At 39.2% G+C, this 19295-nt stretch overlaps 1 protein-coding gene and 1 pseudogene across 2 annotated transcripts in view; one reads left to right on the top strand and one right to left on the bottom strand.

Annotated features, from left to right (window-relative positions):
- Nucleotides 1–1424: 1424 nt before the first annotated feature.
- On the bottom strand, nt 1425–2022 carry LOC103294044 (charged multivesicular body protein 3-like; annotated as a pseudogene).
- Nucleotides 2023–12117: 10095 nt separating this feature from the next.
- The window catches only part of ZEB1 (zinc finger E-box binding homeobox 1), a 317487-nt gene continuing 310309 nt past the window's right edge, over nt 12118–19295 (top strand). For both annotated transcript variants that reach the window (XM_008150396.3, XM_028158817.2), the window contains exon 1: nt 12118–12191. In XM_008150396.3, coding sequence (XP_008148618.2) covers nt 12134–12191 — 58 coding nt within the window. In that variant the 5' untranslated portion in view covers nt 12118–12133. The remainder of the gene's footprint in view (nt 12192–19295) is intronic.

Below are 19295 nucleotides of genomic sequence, written 5' to 3' on the forward strand. Positions count from 1 at the left end.
AGGTACCTGCTTCCCTACCTCTGTAGCCTCATCTAGATTTTAGATTAGAGCAGGGGCCTTCATTCCACAAATAGTTATTGAATAAAATAATTACTATATCATAGACTCTGACAACTTTCTAAGTATTTACCAGATTTCGCACATACATCAGAACATGAGTATATACTTGGTCAATGAATGACATTTACATCACATTTAAATTTAATGTTGTAATTAATGGAAGTATAATTCTTGCTTGATAATAAATATGGTGAAAAATACATTTTATTTATATATGTGTATTACTCCGGGACTTGGCAGGAGACAGATGACACAATCAAAGGGTAAAGTGAAAAGAGTCTGATGAAGAGACTTGTACATAGGCATTAAGGGAAACAATAAGGTATAAAGTAACCAAGGACTCACAACAGGAGGAAACTACTATCATTCCTAGGCCTGAAGGGATGAATGGAAAAAGCCGATTCTAAAACTTGCCAAGAACTGTAGCCAGGGGACAGGGCTGTTTTACTAGAGCCATGGCCTCAGGTAGAGGAATGAAGTTACTGTCAAAATACAGACAAGCAGGAGGGAGTATGGGGAAAGATGAAATAAATATCATGACTTCTCTATTTTCTTCCTCTGATCATTTGGCAATGCCTCCAAAGTGGCTGAAATAAAATAGGAACAAGAGGGTAAAGGAGCCTAAGTGATGTGGTTCACAGAAATCAACATCCCAGAGCATGGAAAGGCAGAGAATGGACTTTGAAGGACCGAAAATAACCAGCATAATATGAAAAAACAAAGCTTTTTAAAGTTAGAATTTCTAATTCAAAAAAAAAAAAAAAAAAAGAGAAAAGGAATTAATCCAAACAGAGCTGTGTCAGACCTGGGACAAAGAAAGATGAAGGAAAATAGTGATTAAACAGTAAAATAGTAGAGGGGCATAGTGTCTAATCTATTTATTTAAGTAGGATAGAGAGTGAGCAGAGAAATAAAAAATAAATTAAAAAATAGAGGCATGAAAGAATTAGAAGGGTCTGACACAGGGTATGTCATTTTCAATTGTTGTTAAAGCAGAAATTTATTAGAATCCATTTATATAGTGTTTTATAGACAAAAAAAAATATTACAGAGTCCTCAACATTCAGGCAATGAACTCTATTCTCAGAAGTGTTTTGTGAGAAAACCAAATTCTTTGCACCCCCTCCAAAAAGATACTTTTGTTTATACTCCTGAAAATGATGCATTACACCAGGTCTCAAGAACAATCTTTTGAGATCCCCAAACCTCTGCAGAGTGAAAAAAAAACCCCCACAAAACCCCAGAATGCAAAGCCTTCTCACAGAGGTATAGTGCAAGAGATACATAAATGGTGGCCATTTCAGAGGAGTGCATGCACATCTGACAGGCCATGAGAAGAGCTTAAGGGCCCAGCTGGGCAGCACCTAGCTGTGGAGCATGGCCTCCAGGGCCTCCTCCTTTTTTCTCCTCATTTTCTGAAGCAGCTGTCACTCCCAGACATTCAGACTCTGGAAGGGTGCCAGTCACTTCACTAGGTGCTTTGCCCAAAGACCCCTACTGTAATTACAAACAACTTTTGTCAATTTCCATTTCTGCTGCTTCTTCCATTTTTTCCTGGTCATCCATGCTTTCAAAGGCGTCCTCTAACATCTCTTCTGATCCCAGCCTTCATCATCTCTTTGGACAGCTCCAGTATGGTGGCCTAGATTTCTGGGATCTTCACAAGACTCTGTATAACCTTCATCACTTCTGTGCTCTTCTGCAGGGAACCAGTCACTCACATGAGTTCATCTGAGCTTTGGATGCATAGAGCTTGCTTACAGCCTTTGTTGACCTAATCAACTCCTTGGCCAGGAACACACAGTGGTCGCTCTGACCCTTTTTGGAAGTATATTTCACAGATAATTTCATTTTTTCTTCTTCTCTTTGAATATCTCTTATTTGCCTATCAACTCTCATTTCCTTTCTTATCTTCAATGACCACTCATCACCAGCTCTTTGGGTTTTTCCAAACAGCCCCATGGCTTACTGAATTTGTCTTGCCCTCTCTGGCAGGTCATGAGCAGCTGAGCAGCCATCTGGTAGCTGCCAATGACCAGGGTATGTCTTATTACCAACTTTTTATGTGAATTTACAATGATGGGACATCTAAAACCCGTTATTCACTGAAAAAAAAATATTTTGTTAATTCTCACCTGAGTATATTTTTTCCATTGATTTTTAGAAAGAGTGGAAGGGCTGAGGCAGGGGGAGGGTTTAAGAGGGGAGCAGGGGAGAGAGAAACATCAATGTGAAAGAGACACATCAATTAGATCAAACCTGCAACCCAGGTACGTGCCCTTGATAGGGAATTGAACCCACGACTCTTCAGTGCAAGGGTGGACATTTTAACCACTGAGCAACACTAGACAGGGCCACTGAAAATACTTTAAATACATATACTCCAAGGATTGAATAGTGGCAGTGATCGTAACTGCAGATCTGTGGAATATAGGAGGCCAGGACTGTAGGTCAAACTGTAGGTCAACAGACATACTCTGTAAGAGAACTAGTCAGCTGCTAAAAGAAATAAAACAGTAGAAACCATACATCAGACTTCTGATATCATGATAAATAACTAAAAATACACTCAAATACAAAATATGCATGTTTTGTACAAATTACCTATCTATAGCTGTTTAGTATAGAAAAAATGTTCTTCATGTTCATAGAGAATATTAATATTAGCAACTATAATATATCTCCTGTGGAAGTGGCCTTTTAAAACAATCTTTTATTGTGATTTTATGGAAAAGATTCGTTTTACTTTTTGGATGTTCATCAACATCCTTCAAACCTCTATGTATATATTTAACATTTCTCTATATTAGACATGTTCCTGAAATATTGCACCCAAAATAAGAAGCTCCATTTCACTCACATATTAAAAATAGAAGCCTTATTCCACAGAGAGGGAAATAGCATTTTGTGGTACAATAAATAATAAAATCACATGAAGGTCTGGGGAAAACATTTGTCCCTATTATTCCTTCCTGGGAGGCTTTATTCATAGGTCCTAAAGAAAACTGTCGATTCTGCATCACCCTGTAGTCATGTTTCCATCCTGATTCAAGTCATTGTAGAATTTGGTGGAACTGCAGGCAGTGAAATGAGCATTGCTCTGTATGTGAACCACATACCCAGAGTCACTATTGAGCTAAGGACTGAGGAGCAACTTTAGGGGATTCTAAAATCTAAATTACCTATAGGTAATTTGTACAAAACATGCATATTTTGTATTTGAGTGTATTATTTATCATGACAGGGCAGGCCAAGGTTTCAATTTCATTCTTTTCCCTTCAAACCTTTAATATTAAAATCATATAAACATATTTAATTAACATAATTAATATTTTACCCTTCCATTAAAATAATCAATTTTTTATTCTGATGAAGACTGTAGAAATATGTTATACTTCTCAAATGTGTTCAGGAACTTTGGTACATGGAAATCATAGACTCCATGTGGAAAATCATGAGATACCTATATTTTAAATTTAAAATAATTTTATGTCAATTTTTACCCTCACTTATACATGAATGTAATATGGAAAGCAAACAGTAGGTGCAAAGGATTCATGAAAAAAATTATAGAAAAGAACTCAATACTGAAAATATTCTACCCATTTACATTATTTCCTGTACATTTAAAAAATTTCAGCAGAATGCCTCTCTTTCAGTATATATTCCCAGTGCTCACTAGAAGCAGTGTTAACATTTTTTAATGCAAGAGAAGAAAAATGGCGGCGGAATAGACAGACGGGTCCCGAGCCTTGTCCCGGAGCAGAAAGAAAGAACAGCTGAGGACCGCACGGGGAGTATTTGTTGGCAAGTTAAGTGACAGCTATAATCAAGGAGAAGGTGGGGAACTGCTGGACGGGGTTCCCCTGACCGGGCAACCCCCATTGCTACTGGGTCCCCTCCCGGAGCTACGGGCTCGGACGCGGAGACTGCGCCATCTTGAAGGGGAGAGTGGATGTTATCGGAAGCTTGAAAATATACAGCTGCAGCAACCACCGAGCAGCTGCAAGCCCCAGAACACAGGTCCCCAATTGGCGCAAACACGTGGATTCAGAGGAGCTCTATACTCCACCATGGAAAAGAGAGAGAGAACTACATAACCAGACATCCGGAGAAGAGAGACCATGGGGAGACAAAGAAACAGCCTGCATATGAAAGAAAAGCAGGCATCACCAGAAAAGGAAGTAAACGAAAGAGAGGCAAGCAACCTGTCAGAGAAAGAATTCAGAGAAATGGTCATAAGGTGGCTGAAAAGAATGGAAGACAAATTCGACAATATGAGTAAGAACCAAGAGGAAATGAAGAAGAACCAAGAAGAAATGAAAAATGACATCGCTGCTGTAAAGAACTCAATAGAAAGCATCAAGAGTAGACTAGAAGAAGCAGAGGACCACATCAGTGAGCTAGAAGACAAAATGGGGAAAAATACCCAAATAGAGCAGCTTCTAGAAAAAAAAAATTAAAAAGCAGGAGGAGAGCCTAAGGGAGCTTTGGGACTACACAGAATGAAACAACATTCGCATAACAGGGGTTCCAGAAGGAGAGGAAACTGAGCAAGGAATAGAAAACCTGTTTGAAGAAATAATGACAGAAAACTTCCCTGATATAGGGAAGAAAAAACCCACAAAAATCCAAGAAGCTCACAGAGTCCCAAGCAAAATGAACCCCAAAAGACCAACACCAAGGCACATTATAATTAAATTGGCAAACACCAATGACAAAGTAAGAATCTTAAAAGCGTCCAGAGAGAGACAGAAAGTTATATACAAAGGAACCCCCATCAGACTAGCAACTAATTTCTCAACAGAAACTCATCAGGCCAGAAGGGAATGGAATGAAATATACAAAGTCATGCAAAGGCAGGGTCTGAATCCAAGAATACTGTACCCAGCAAGGCTATCAATCAAAATTGAAGGTGAAATCAGGAGCTTCACAGACAAAAAAAAGGACTAAGGGAATTTATTACCACCAAACCAGCAATGCAAGAAATGCTAAAGGGTCTGCTGTAAAAAAAAAAAAAAAAAAAAGGTCTGCTGTAAAAAAAAAAAAAAAAAATATATATATATATATATATATATATATATATATATATATATATATATGAAGTGAAGAAGGAACACTGGGGTAAAGAATAAGAATGGCGACAAATAAGTACCTATCAATAATAACTTTAAATGTAAATGGATTAAATGCCCCAATCAAAAGACATAGGGTAACGGATTGGATTAGAAAACTCGACCCATATATCTGCTGTCTACAAGAAACCCACCTCAGAAAAAAAAGATTCACACAGACTGAGGGTGAAGGGATGGAAAAAGGTTTTCCAGGCAAATGGAAATGAAAAAAAAAGCTGGGGTAGCAATACTTATACCTGACAAATTAGATCTCAAAGGGAAGGGCATAACAAGAGATAAGGAAGGCCACTTCATAATACTAAACAGAGCAATCCAACAAGAAGAAATAACTCTGGTAAACATATACGCACCCAATACAGGAGCTCCCAAATACATAAAAAAACTCCTGGAGGATATCAAGGGAGAGATTGACAGCAATACAATCATTGTAGGAGACTTTAATACCCCACTATCACCATTGGACAATCCTCTAAACAAAAAATCAGCAAAGAAACATTAATCCTAAATGACTCACTGGACCAGATGGAATTAATTGACATCTTCCCAAAGAACATTTTACCCCAAAGACACAGAATATACATTCTTCTCAAGTGCACATAGGTCATTTTCAAAGACAGACCATATGCTGGGACATAGGCAAAGTCTCTTCATATTCAAGAAGATAGAAATCATATCAAGCATCTTCTCAGATCACAGTGGCATAAACCTGGAAATCAACTACAATAAAAACAATCCAAAAAAATCAAACACATGGAGACTAAACAGCATGCTATTAAACAATGACTGGGTTACAAGAGAGATCAAGGAAGAAATGAAAAACATCATGCCAACAAATGACAATGAAAACACAACAATCCAAAATTTATGGGATACAGCAAAAGCAGTCTTGAGAGGGAAGTTCATAGCTCTACAAGCCTACTGCAAAAAAAAAAGAACAATGGTAATAAATTACCTAACCTTACAACTCAAAACGTTAGAAAGAGAGCAACAAGAAAAGCCCTGTGTAAGCAGAAGGAAGGAAATAATAAAGATCAGAGCGGAGATAAACGACATAGAGACCAAAGAAACAATACAAAAGATCAACAAAACCAAGAGCTGGTTATTTGAAAGGATAAACAATATTGATGAACCTCTAGCCAGGCTCACCAAGAAGCAAAGAGAGAGGACCCGAATAAACAAAATCAGAAATGAAAGAGGTGAAATAACAACAGACCCAACCGAAATACAAAGGATTGTTAAAAAACACTATGAACAACTCTATTCCACCTGGACAACCTGGAGGAAATGGACATATTCCTAGAAAAATATCACCTTCCAAAACTCAATCAGGAAGCATCTAAACAGATCAATAGGCCAATAACTATGGAAGAAATTGAAGCAGTCATCAAAAAGTTTCCTGCAAACAAAAGCCCGGGGCCCGACGGCTTCACAGGGGAGTTTTACCCAACATTCAAGGAAGAACTAAAACCTATCCTCCTCAGACTATTCCAAAATATTCAAGAGGAAGGAACACTTCCAAGCTACTTCTATGAAGCCAGCATCACACTAATACCAAAACCAGATAAAGACAACACAATGAAAGAGAATTACAGGACAATATCCCACATGAACATAGATGCCAAAATCCTCAACAAAATTCTAGCAAATCGGATCCAGCAGTACATCAGAAAGACCATACACCATGACCAAGTAGGATTTATCCCAGGAATGCAAGGATGGTACAATATCCGCAAATCAATAACCGTGATACATCATATAAACAAATTGAGAGATAAAAATCACATAGTCTTATCAATTGATGCAGAAAAAGCATTTGACAAAATCCAACACCCTTTCTTGATAAAAACTCTCAACAAGGTGGGAATAGAAGGATCACACCTCAACATAATAAAAGCTATATATGATAAACTCACAGCTAACATCATACTCAATGGGCAAAAACTAAAACCATTTCCCTAAGAACAGGAACAAGACAGGGATGCCCACTCTCACCACTCCTGTTTGACATAGTACTGGAAGTATTAGCCATTGCAATTAGACAAGAAGAAGAAATAAAAGGCATCCAAATTGAAAAAGAAGAAGTAAAGCTGTCCTTATTTGCAGATGACACGATATCGTACATACAAAACCCGAAAGACTCCATCAAAAAACTAATAGACTTAATAAATGAATTTGGCAATGTAGTAGGATACAAAATTAACGCCAAGAAATCTATGGCATTTCTATACACCAATAGTGAACTTACAGAAAGAGAGACTAAAAAATCAATCCCATTTACCATCGCACCAAAAAAATTAAGATACCTAGGAATAAACTTAATTAAGGAGGTAAAAGACCTATACGCGGAAAACTACAGGACACTAAAAAAAGAGATAGAGGAAGACGTAAACAGATGGAAGAACATACCATGTTCATGGATTGGTAGAATCAACATCATTAAAATGTCGATACTACCCAAAGCAATCTATAGATTCAATGCACTCCCCATTAAAATACCAATGGCCTATTTCACAGACCTAGAAAGAGCTCTTCAAAAATTCATCTGGAATAAAAAAAGACCCCGAATAGCCACAGCAATCCTGAGAAAGAAGAATAAAGTAGGAGGGATCTCAATACCAGATTTCAAGCTGTATTACAAAGCCACTGTTCTCAAAACAGCCTGGTACTGGCACAAGAACAGACATATAGACCAATGGAATAGAATAGAGAATCCAGATACCGACCCAAACCACTATGCTCAATTAATATTTGACAAAGGAGGCATGAACATACAATGGAGTCAAGACAGTGTCTTCAAGAAATGGTGTTGGGAAAATTGGACAGATACATGCAAAAAAATGAAACTTACAGCATACACAAAAATAAACTCAAAATGGATACAGGACTTAAACATAAGATGGGAAACCATAAAAGTACTAGAGGAATCCACAGACAGCAAAATCTCAGACATATGCCGAAAGAACTTCTTCACTGATACTGCTCCTAGGGCAATGGAAGCTAAAGAGAAAATAAACAAATGGGACTACATCAAAATAAAAAGCTTTTTCACAGCAAAAGAAACCATCAACAAAACAACAAGAAAGCCCACTGTATGTGAGAACATATTTGCAAATGTTATCACTGATAAAGGTTTAATCTCCAACATCTACAGGCAACTTATACAACTTAATAAAAGGAAGATAAATGATCCAATAAAACAATGGGCAATGGACCTAAATAGAATCTTTTCCAAAGAAGATAGAAGTAAGGCCAAGAGACACATGAAAACATGCTCAAAGTCACTAATTATCCGAGAGATGCAAATCAAAACGACAATGTGGTACCATCTCACACCTGTCAGAATGGCTATTATCAACAAACGACAAGTGTTGGCGAGGATGCAGAGAAAAAGGAACCCTCGTGCTCTGCTGGTGGGAATGCAGACTGGTGCAGCCACTGTGGAGAACAGTAAGGAGTTTCCTCAAAAAACTAAAAATGGAACTCCCATTTGACCCAGTACTCCCACTCATAAGAATATATCCTAAGAAACTAGAAACACCAATCAGAAAGGATATATGCACCCCTATGTTCATAGCAGCACAATTTACAATAGCTAAGATTTGGAAACAGCCCAGGTGCCCATCAGCAGATGACTGGATCAGAAAACTATGGTACATCTACACAATGGAATACTATGCTGCCATAAAAAAAGAAGGAATTCTTACCATTTGCAGCAACCTGGAAGGAACTGGAGAACATTATACTAAGTGAAATAATCCAGTCAATGAAAAAAAAATTCCACATGATCTCTCATTTGTGGATAATAAAGAACATTTTAAACTGATGAACAAAAGGATAGATACAGAGGCAGTAAAGCATCAAACAGACTGTCAAATTACAGCGGGAAGGTTAGGGAGAGGTGGGGCAGATAAGTGATCAACGGAAGGACTTGTATGCATGCATATAAGCATAACCAATGGACGCAAAACACTGGGGGGTAAGGGCATGTATGGGAGTGGGATGGGGGGGACAATGGTAATATATGTACACATATAATACCTTAATAAAAAAATAAAAAACATTTTTATGTAAAAATAGCATATATTGAATATATTTTGTATGATGTACTAAAATTATTAAAAACCAACAATACATAATACATGTTAAACTCTTACTATCCCCATCATATTTGATTTAAATAAACCTGAATTTTAGTAAATGTATTCCTTTTCTAAATTTATTCTAAATATTTTTCCAATTCTTTAATTATAATTGAGGCAAGAACCATCACATATGCATCAGGTTTAAAGCAGCAATTTATTCTGAGATTTACTTTTGTCTGTTTCCTTTCCAGACTAGATTTGAATGAATTTGGGAACATTTACACTAAATAAAATATAGTAATCAAATGTTCAATTTATGATATACATAATTATTGCAGGATTTTACAAAATTGAAATTTTGTATTAGAAGAGTTGGGATTCCAATATTTCATGTGCATATTTAAAAATATAATTAGAAGAGTTAATCATTTGGGAAATAATGATTATGGGAAAACTAAAATTAAGAGCATTGTCTCAAAATAAAAAAGGAAATAAATGACAGTAAATGACTTTTACATCAATTTTTTCAATGGTTCCTAAAAACTAATGTGAAGATAAATAATCCTTACTTTAGCTAAGAACAGATTCAGAAAAGGTGAACAATATTAATTTAGGAAATACTGAGTACCTAATACTTGACTAGGTACTCTGCTAGGTGCTGAGGGCATAGACATAAACAGCAGGGGGGAAAAAGGTATATTTCTGCATGGAGTTAAATACATCTGGCCCAAGCTATCTAAACCAGTAAGCATTAAAGGGAGAAAATTATTTCTACTTAATTTGTCCCTTCACTTTGTCTGATTTCAAGGTGAAGATAAACAATGAAGGAAACTTAGGAGGGAGGTACAGGACAGACATTTCATAAAGAGTAAACAGTATGTGTGATTATTTCCTAAGTTTAAGAATAATTAAGATGTGTGCCAAAGTGCCAAAGTTAGAGAGCATTTTTTTTTTTTTCCTTTTGGACTGGAAAGTAGGAATTAGGGTAGGAAATTTACCATTTGAACCAGGCAAAGCATGGACTCAGTTCTGGTTCCGACATACACAACTTCAGTGAACAATGTGTTGAGAAAAGCAAGAACTGCCTGTACTTAAAATGATCATCAAGAATAATAATTCTAGTTTTGACACTGAAGGTGAGAATATAGACATAATGGATAGCAAACCATACTTATAATCCCATTTCACACACCAATAAATAATGTACTCACTTCTCAAAATGCCAAAGTAAATGTGGGTGAGAAAATTTTCACCTATATTCAGGATTAGACTTTCTAGTTTTAAATTATGGACTTCAGCTGTAAATTTATTTCAGTTGAAAGGTTTGAAGGGATTATTAATGAATCTTCTAAAATTCTGGAGGGTGTTTAAATGATTATTTTAACATAATAAAGAATCCTGCCATAGGTATGACAAAAATTGCAGGCATAAATTTGTTGAGCACCTACTGTGTGACAGCACTGTGCTGGGCAACTCTGTTATTTCCAATCATCTATATGTCACGTTTCCGTTTTCTCGATTTGTCTACCAATAATTCTTATATTGTTAATTTACAACTATATTACTTGAAATGCAGCTCAGCTCATTTAGTCCATAAACTTGGTTCCCAAAACATTTCCTCACTGGAGAGGAGGGAAAAGCTAATTGACTCCTTAACAGGACTTCCCTTGGTATTTGTGGTGTTATCTACATGGCCTTTCAGAAAGCCCCCAAACTTGTACAAAGTCAGGGACTTGAGATAAAATCAGCAATCTGTTTCAAAGACCACATTTTTCCGTCGTGCTTCTTGCATTAAGGACCTATACAGCAATAACTGCCCATTTAGGTGGTAAATCGCGGCCTGTTTTCACCTTAACTCTGAATCTTTAACGCCCATGAACCCCAACTCCAGAGACTACTCTAAGGGGAAAGCTGGGAGGAGCTCAGAAAGCAGGTCAGCCTGGGGGGGGGGGGGGCAGGCCAAGGTGACAGCAGGTGAGCCTGCTGCTGATGAGGAAGTGAGACAGGGACCGTGTGGGTATTACTCATTCCACTTTACCGCCGAGGTGGCTTTCAAGCGGAACTTCTAGCCTCTCTTTCGATCCAGCTGAACTTCTAATTGAAGTCACTTCCCATCCCGGTTCGCTGGGGGGGGGGGGGGGGGGGAGAGCAACCATGCGTCCGTGTAAGGGAAGAGAGTCAGGACAGTGGGGTCAGGTAGCCTCTCTGGTGACGTCCAGTGTCCTCGTCCTCAGAGGTCAAGCGTCCCAAATTAGTTCCTCCAACCTGCGTTTCCCCTAATCCGGAAACACCCTGGGGTGCCCCGAACAGGACCCGCTCCGCGGCCCCAGGGGCGCCGAGCGTAGGACGCTGCGTGGGAGCAGGGCCCAACTCTGAGGCAGAGGGAGGGCAGGTTGCTCAGGCTCCTCCGAGGGCACCGGGTCCCGAGAATCAGCCAGACCCGTGAGTGCCCCACGGCGCGCGGCGGGTGTGGCCAGCCCGACGCAGACAGCCGCGGGGCCTCCCCCTTTACCTTTCTCCCTCCGACAGCCTGTCGCCCTCTGACCCCATCCCCACCGTTTCCTAGTGTCCCCCTCCCCAGCGCCGTGACAACTGAGGGAAAATGTTCCCTCGCCCCTCAATTCAAACTCGGCTGTTTCCACGGTGGCCGCAAACCGTCCTCTCCCTAGCAACAAGGTTCCGGCCGTAGAGCGAGCGGCGCTAGGTGTAAGGAAGGTGATGTCGTAAAGCCCCGAGTGTCGTAAACCAGGTGCGGTGGGGAGGGGTGGAGGCGGAGGGGGAGGGGGAGGGGGGAAGGGGAAAGGGGGAGGGAGGGGGAGGAGGTGACTCGAGCATTTAGACTCAAGCGAGAGGATCATGGCGGATGGCCCCAGGTGTAAGCGCAGAAAGCAGGCTAACCCGCGACGCAATAACGGTGAGTAGCGGAGGGGACCGGGGAGCGGCGGAGTCAGGGGGAGTCGGGCAGCCGGGGCGTCCCGTGGGTGAGGGGGGCTAGTCGGGATGGGGGCGGCCGGGGCAGGGACGGGCAAAGTGGAGTGGGAAAGTAGAAAGTAGTGCTCTCTGCCCCCCTCAGCTGCCGGAGCCGCGCCGTGGCCGCTCGCTCTCCCTGAACCGTTATGTCTCTTACCTGGTCTCTCTCCGCCTAGCGGCTCCTGCCGCCTCTGCCGCCTCCCTGGACCGTTAGCCGCCGCCGCCGCATCCCCGGCTCTGGGAAGGCGGCCGGGACGCGGCGTTCACTTTTCTGGTCTCGGGTGGAGCGGCTGTTGCTTCTTTTCGCACTTTTCCCCACTCTTCTGCCTCTCGCGCTTCCCTGCTCCCCCTCCCCCCGCAGCGCCCTCCGCCGTATTTCCCCTGGGCGTGGAGGTTCCCTGGAGCTGGGAACTAACTTGTGCCGGCCCTGACCGTGCAAAGTGGCGTTTGCGCGCCGCGGCCCCGGCCCGCACTGGAGCTGGGGCTCCGGGGCTCGGGCGGCGGTGGGACGCGGCAGCCCGGCTGCGTGTCGTCCGTGCGCGCGTGTGCACGGGCGCCGGCGGGGCGCGCCGCGGGCGGACAAGGCTCGGCGGGCGGCGGTAAAGTTAGGACCTGCCGACGCGCTCGCGGAGTGGGGATTAGCGGCGGAGGCGCGGGTCCTCAAACGCCCCTCCTCTCCCGCCCCGCGACCGCGGCGAGCCCCGCTAGTGAGGTCCACGTCCTGTGGGGCGCTGGTGGGGCGGCGGGGGCGGCAGCGAGCGCCTGCTTGCTGCCGGGGGCGATCTGTGGATGGCGGCGAGTGGGGCAGCGGGGTGTTTGCAGAGTTGTTACCTGGTTAGAGACTGGGGAGCACCCCGGGCAGAGCTCCCTCCCCGGGGAAGACTCGCCGCGCTGGGATGGGGCCCTCTGCGAACGCCTCTCTTTTTCTCTTTCGGTTTTTGGGGAAGTTGTTACCTGGGCCAGACGCTCGGGGTGCTGAAGCCAGATAATGGAGCTTGGATGGCGCTCACGGTCTCGGGTGGAAGGGGATGGGGGAGGGGGCGGGCGGACCGACGGACGCGCGGGTCGTCTGCTCGCGCTGCCACTGCAGTGTTTATTGATTTGTGCTGGGGAAATACACATGCCTGGGTCTGGCGAGAGAGTTTAAAATAAATAAACGAATAAATGAATAAATCAGAGAGAGACTGAGAGAGCGAGACCCGAACATGTGGTTGTTGCACAGTTGCTTTTTCCAGTTTGGAGAGACGTTGTAAGTTGATTGTATTTCTGCTTATCTCAGGGGGCGATTCCGTGCTCTCCCTCCTCCTTGTTCAGCAGCGAAATGTCTGCTGATTGTTATTGTCTGGACAGTTCCTGTGGCGAGAGGGGCGATACTTGTCCGCCCGGGGGCGGCGTGAGCGCGTGGAGAGGCCCCCGCCCGCTGGCCGGGTACCTGTTTGTATAATAATGGGCGGCAACGGCCCTGCCGCCGGCTGCGGCCCAGGCTATATAAGGAATTACGCGTACATTTTGGGCCGAGGGGCTCCTCTGGGTTCCTGCGTTATTTTTAAAATTAGTTTTTAAGAATAGGGAAATAAATGCGCCTGTATTGGGATCACGGTATCTTCCCCAAAATGAGGAAATATGTGTATAAGGAAAAACTCTCGCGCTCCCCCCTCCCGCCCCACCCCCGCGCCTAGACTCCCTTTCTCCCTCCCCTCTCGGATGCGAAACGCGAGGTTTTGTAACCTTTCCAGGCAATTTTAGATTTTGTGTGGGATTTCCTGTCTAGGAGCAGATACGAAGATTTTTTAGCCGTTCCAAGACGTTTCCTTCCAATCGTAAACATATTTTTTAAATATATTTGAGCCTATATTAAAATCACCGCTTTCGTGAATAATTTTTAGTTATTCAAATAAACATTTTTAAAAGCGTCTATCAGCTATGCTTGAGAACTGATATTTTGTATCTTCATTGTGGAGAGATGACTTGTTACAGCAAAGAGCGAAACATAGGCTATTGCAATTTTAATTTCCTGTTTTAGCGTCAAATAGTGTGTGTTCTATATTGAGCTGTTGCTGCTGTGGCTTTATGAAAGGTAAGTTGGTTCTGAAAGGGCTGTTCGCTTTTTATCTTATGTAAAATGTTCATCGCCATAGAAAGGGGTTTTTCTTGTTGCTGACGACATGTGTATGACATGTGAGACTGAACCACCCAGCGTCTGTGCAGCTGCTGTAAACATGTTTACCTGAACAGGAAAGAATGGATTTTTCTCCCAAGGAGTCTGTGATATGAATATGACCACCCATAAGGCATATCAACAGATGACTTAAGGGGGAAAGCTATTTTGAAAGGTACTTGAAATCAACAGGAAAAAAGAGGTTCTCCGTCGCTGCAGCAAATGGCAACTTGTGCAGGTAGAAAAAAAGATGGTGTTTAGTTTTCTCCTGCATGTATGTCAGCCCCCTCCTGTCTGCTACTTTCATTCTCCAGGGACGGATTTATTACCACGCTTGCTGTCAGTGTTTTTCCTTTGTGTTTAATGTTAGAAAAACAGATTTTGGGGGCTGTTTAGCACAAAATGTCTTGTCTGCAGTATGCATTATTCGGAGAAAACAAAAGGTGTTTAAGATAGCACTGTACTACTATAGGTATCTTCCATTTTCATCACTTTTGGTTCTGTCCTTGTATTTCTTTTTGTTCTTAAATACATCTCATCCATTGCTGATGATTGCCACCATGCTATATGGTTAAGCCTTAAAATTTGCAAATTGAAAATGAAGTTATATGCCATTGTATAGTGAAATCTCAGGGTAGATGCTGGTTATTTCTTAACAACGCAGTCATTTAAGTTGCAGTTGTTTATTGGAGAGAATTGCTTGGAAAAAATGTGAACTCTTAACTCTTTTTAAATGAAAAAATAAATGCTGTATCCAGTGGCAGGTAGTCAGAGATTCTTTATACTGTTATTTATATATAAATAAATTTGTTTATTTTCAAATAAGGTATGTATATTTAATTGATGATGAGCTTTAAGTAAAATATTTTAATTTTCTTTCTAGAATATCTTCAGAGTAGAATATTAATAGGGGAATCAAGTAATGTTATCTGACAGGGGTAAACCAATTAAGCAAGGTGTGGCCAAAGCATCAAACCTTATGTAGTAACTTTATGGTAATGATGTTAAAGGAGTGGGATTAGAATTACTTAAATCAATTTTTATCATTTATAATGTAATGTTTTGTTTGTTGTAATTTAAAAACCTGTCTTCTCATTTTCTACTTCTATTTTCTATGTGATTTTCTATATGAGCCATATGTATTTATTTTGGAGAAATGTATTCTGGCTACTAATTGCAACATGCTGATTAATTCACTTTAGATGGAATAGCAGGTACATATCTTTCTGTCATTTGCACCACTTGCTGTCTTTGGAAACCACCAGTAGAGGATGCTAACAAAAATGTTTATTGGCGCAGTAGTACCATAAGTCTGTTTATCTCCTGTTGAATGAGACCTCTATGTTGATAGGGATCTTTCATGTAATTCTGAGTCTGTTATTTCAACCAGCCTTGGGTAAATTAGGCATAAGCATTTTTCTAATCTACTGAGACTAGAAAGAGGTAGTAATGTTTTAAATTGAACAATTTTAAAATTTGAGCTTTTTAAATCTTGAAATTGAGATTGCTATTAATTTAGTCTCACTCTAGATCAGTCATATTACTGCTTTTAAAAAGTGTTTATGTTATTACGTTTAAAGAAGAACATGTAATGATTGGCCTATATTTATTTTGCATATTTACTATGTTTTTAACCATTTTTATTCATAGTAAGAGCCCTTAAAATATTTTTAGACATTAAAAGATATTAACGGTAGGTATGGTAAGAAAAAATGCAATTAATTGATTGATAATAGTGTATAATTATTTTCCCATAACTTAGTTATACTTAAAGTATGCATGGGTTGGCAGACAACTACTAATGAAGGTCTTAAGCAGCAGTCACTCAGATGTTAGTGATTTTTAGATTATATATTTTCCTTCCCCTTTTATTAATCAAAATCAGGTAGTGTATACATAATTTTAAATTTGCCAATTGTAAATTAAGGAATATAAGTTTGTTTAGAGGATTTAAATGCAATGCATAAAGTCTAATGTTTGTTAATTACTGTATGCTTGTATTAAAAAGATTCTTTAAAACAATGTATATCAGTATAACTTTCACACATAAATAATTGCACAAGACTTCATGAATTTAGTTATTTCTTTTTACTTTGTGTTCTTAAATATAGTTTTACATTTCCTGACAGATATTTCTTGATTTTGGTGATTTCCTAATTCCTAGAGCTGAATAGTGACTAGGTGTGATTCACTTTTTTTTAATGAACTGAGGACCACAAAGACATGACATACTAATTGTAGCATGGAGCAAAACTGAAAGTACCTTACAAATTGAGAGGATCAATAATTTATTAATATGACCCTTTCTAAAAGCATATGAAATACTTGATTAGAACTTTATTTTGTTTCTTTAGTATCCAGTATTTTTGAAAATGCCATACTATGTTTGCAGTTTTAGTCACTTTGAAGCATATGGTGAAAAAAGTTATATCAAATTGGGAATATTTTTAAAACATTAGCATAATTATTTCAAATAGTTGTGTTTTTCTTCCCATTTTTGCTTCCCCCTGTACAAATCACTTCTAAGCATGTGATTAGAGCTAGATATAAACACAGATTCAATATCATGTGGAATTATTATTGTTAGCTACTTTTAACTATCTGTATTGAATTGCAGAAAAGAAGAAAAATCATACAGGTATTGGAAAAAGATATGCATTCGTGTGCAGAAGTGCAGCGAGAGGTTAGAGGACTTGATGAAATTGTAGAAATAGTACTTAAGATTGAAAAGTTTCCTTATTTTTTTTTTTTTATTTCAGAGAGGAAGTGAGAAGGAGAGAAAGATAGAAACATCAATGAGAGAGAATCATTGATTGGCTGCCTCCTGCACACCCCTTACTGGGGGGTGAGCCCACAACCCTGGCATGTGCCCTGACCTGGAATCTAACTGTGACCTCCTGGTTCATAGATTGATACTCAACTACTGAGCCACACCAGTCAGGCTGAAAAGGTTTCTTAATCTTTGTGGCTTGATCACTAATTTGTGGGGAAATACATGTTCATTTCTAATAGAGATATAAACTAAAATAAAAATTCAGTGTTGAAAGAAAAAATTTGAAATAGAAAAGTTCCCTGATTAGGCAATATAATAAAATTTCTTTAAAAATATTTTTAAAGTCTACATGTTATATATATTATCTGTTAAAATAATTATAAAACTGCTAAAAGAAAATTAATGGATATACATATAGTAAAAAAAGTTTTGTAGTAACCCAAGTTAAAAGTAAAGGTGATCTGTTATATAGGTGCTGCTATAGGAAATTACCTTTCCTTTGGATAGGACAGTGTTTTGAGAATTATATTCCTAAAAGAGAATATTTTTAGGAAATGAATGACCTAAAATTTTTTGGTATGGTAAGAGCATGTCTACATTTGAACCTTGATGGAGGTGGGTTATGATCTTGTTAGCTTAAGAAACTGGGTTGCTTTAGAATATGGCAATATACGATACTATTTAAATAACAAAACACTATCTGATAAGTAATATTTGCAGAAAAAAAAGTAACATTTTGGAGTATATCATTTAGGTGTAGATTAATTGAAAAATTCCAAAAGGGAAGAGCAAAAAGAGCCAAGTTCAAGTCTATACTTGTATTATAGCTATGAAACGTTATTAGATTCTTGATTTTTCACCCTCTAAGAAGTTATTTTTCTCTTACTTATTTCTTCAGCCATCTTTAATACATGTTCTCTGCATTCATAGGGATGACATTTATATGTCCATATACACATTTATCCTCATAATCAACTTTATATATTTACTGAAACTTGACGTGGAGTTTCAGGTATAAACTATGGCTTTTGGAAGAAGATCTTATAGTATGGCAATCTGGGAAAACCTTTATCATCTCTTTTGTAGCAAGAAATACAGCTGTGCTAGAATTATTAGTAACAGATGTTTTATGACCTTTTAATTCTCACTCCCCCCATACCTCCCTCAGTCATGTTTAAAATTAAATGTGAATGGAAGATAAATATGGGAATGATGTCAGCTTTTTTATGTTTATTGTTGTATTCTAAGAAAGTCCTCTATTTTCTCTTTTATAATCTAATTTCAAATTTTTAGGTATTTTAAAAATTCTAATTTTAGTTTTTTAGGTATTTTAAGTGCTCTGATTTAAATTTTATTTTTATAAATTGTGACACCACTATTCTTAGGTATTTGATTACCATTCATGTGCACTAACCTACAATATATTCTAATTTCCCTTTTTCTTAAGGTCTTTATATTCGTTTAATCCACAATTCTAATTGAATGTTGTTTTTTGTTAAATGCCAAGTGTGACTAGTTTGTTAATTTAAAAAATCATCATTCTTTTGGAGTATTACATCTTTTAATACAGAAGAGACCTTTAGAGATTATTTTTATCTGAAAACTGATAGAGATAAGCTGAAATGTACCGCCTTCAAGTAGAAACTAGGTAAGACACTTTAACGTGTTTTGAGAAGGGGTAATAGTGACATGTAAATCTTTTAAGAAGTAAATTGTCTGAATCTGGGCTCAAGTTAACCACCTGACTCTGCCTTAGATACTTGAAAAGGTTGTGAAAATAGTATCTCTTTAATGTTTTCACCTTTCTATCCTAAAAAACTTAAGTTGTTCTTTGATCCTGTTGCTACATAACTTTTCTAAATATCTTAATATGTTTTTTGTTTTTACTTTTGGGAGTGGATATGGGGGGAGGGGATAGTTGAAGGATAGAGGATATAATTTAATATGAATAAATATGAAACAGAAAATAAATGAAATAATCTTGGAGGTGGAGAGATTTGGGGTAATCATACAAATCCATTTTTTTGTAGATAAGCAAACACATGCAAAGAGGTAAAAGGACTTTACCAAGTTTCTATTGCTAGTAGCTTGGACTAGTGACAGCTTTTCAGATTCAT

The sequence above is a fragment of the Eptesicus fuscus genome, chromosome 5, assembly GCF_027574615.1.
Source record: "Eptesicus fuscus isolate TK198812 chromosome 5, DD_ASM_mEF_20220401, whole genome shotgun sequence".
Lineage (NCBI taxonomy): Eukaryota > Metazoa > Chordata > Mammalia > Chiroptera > Vespertilionidae > Eptesicus > Eptesicus fuscus.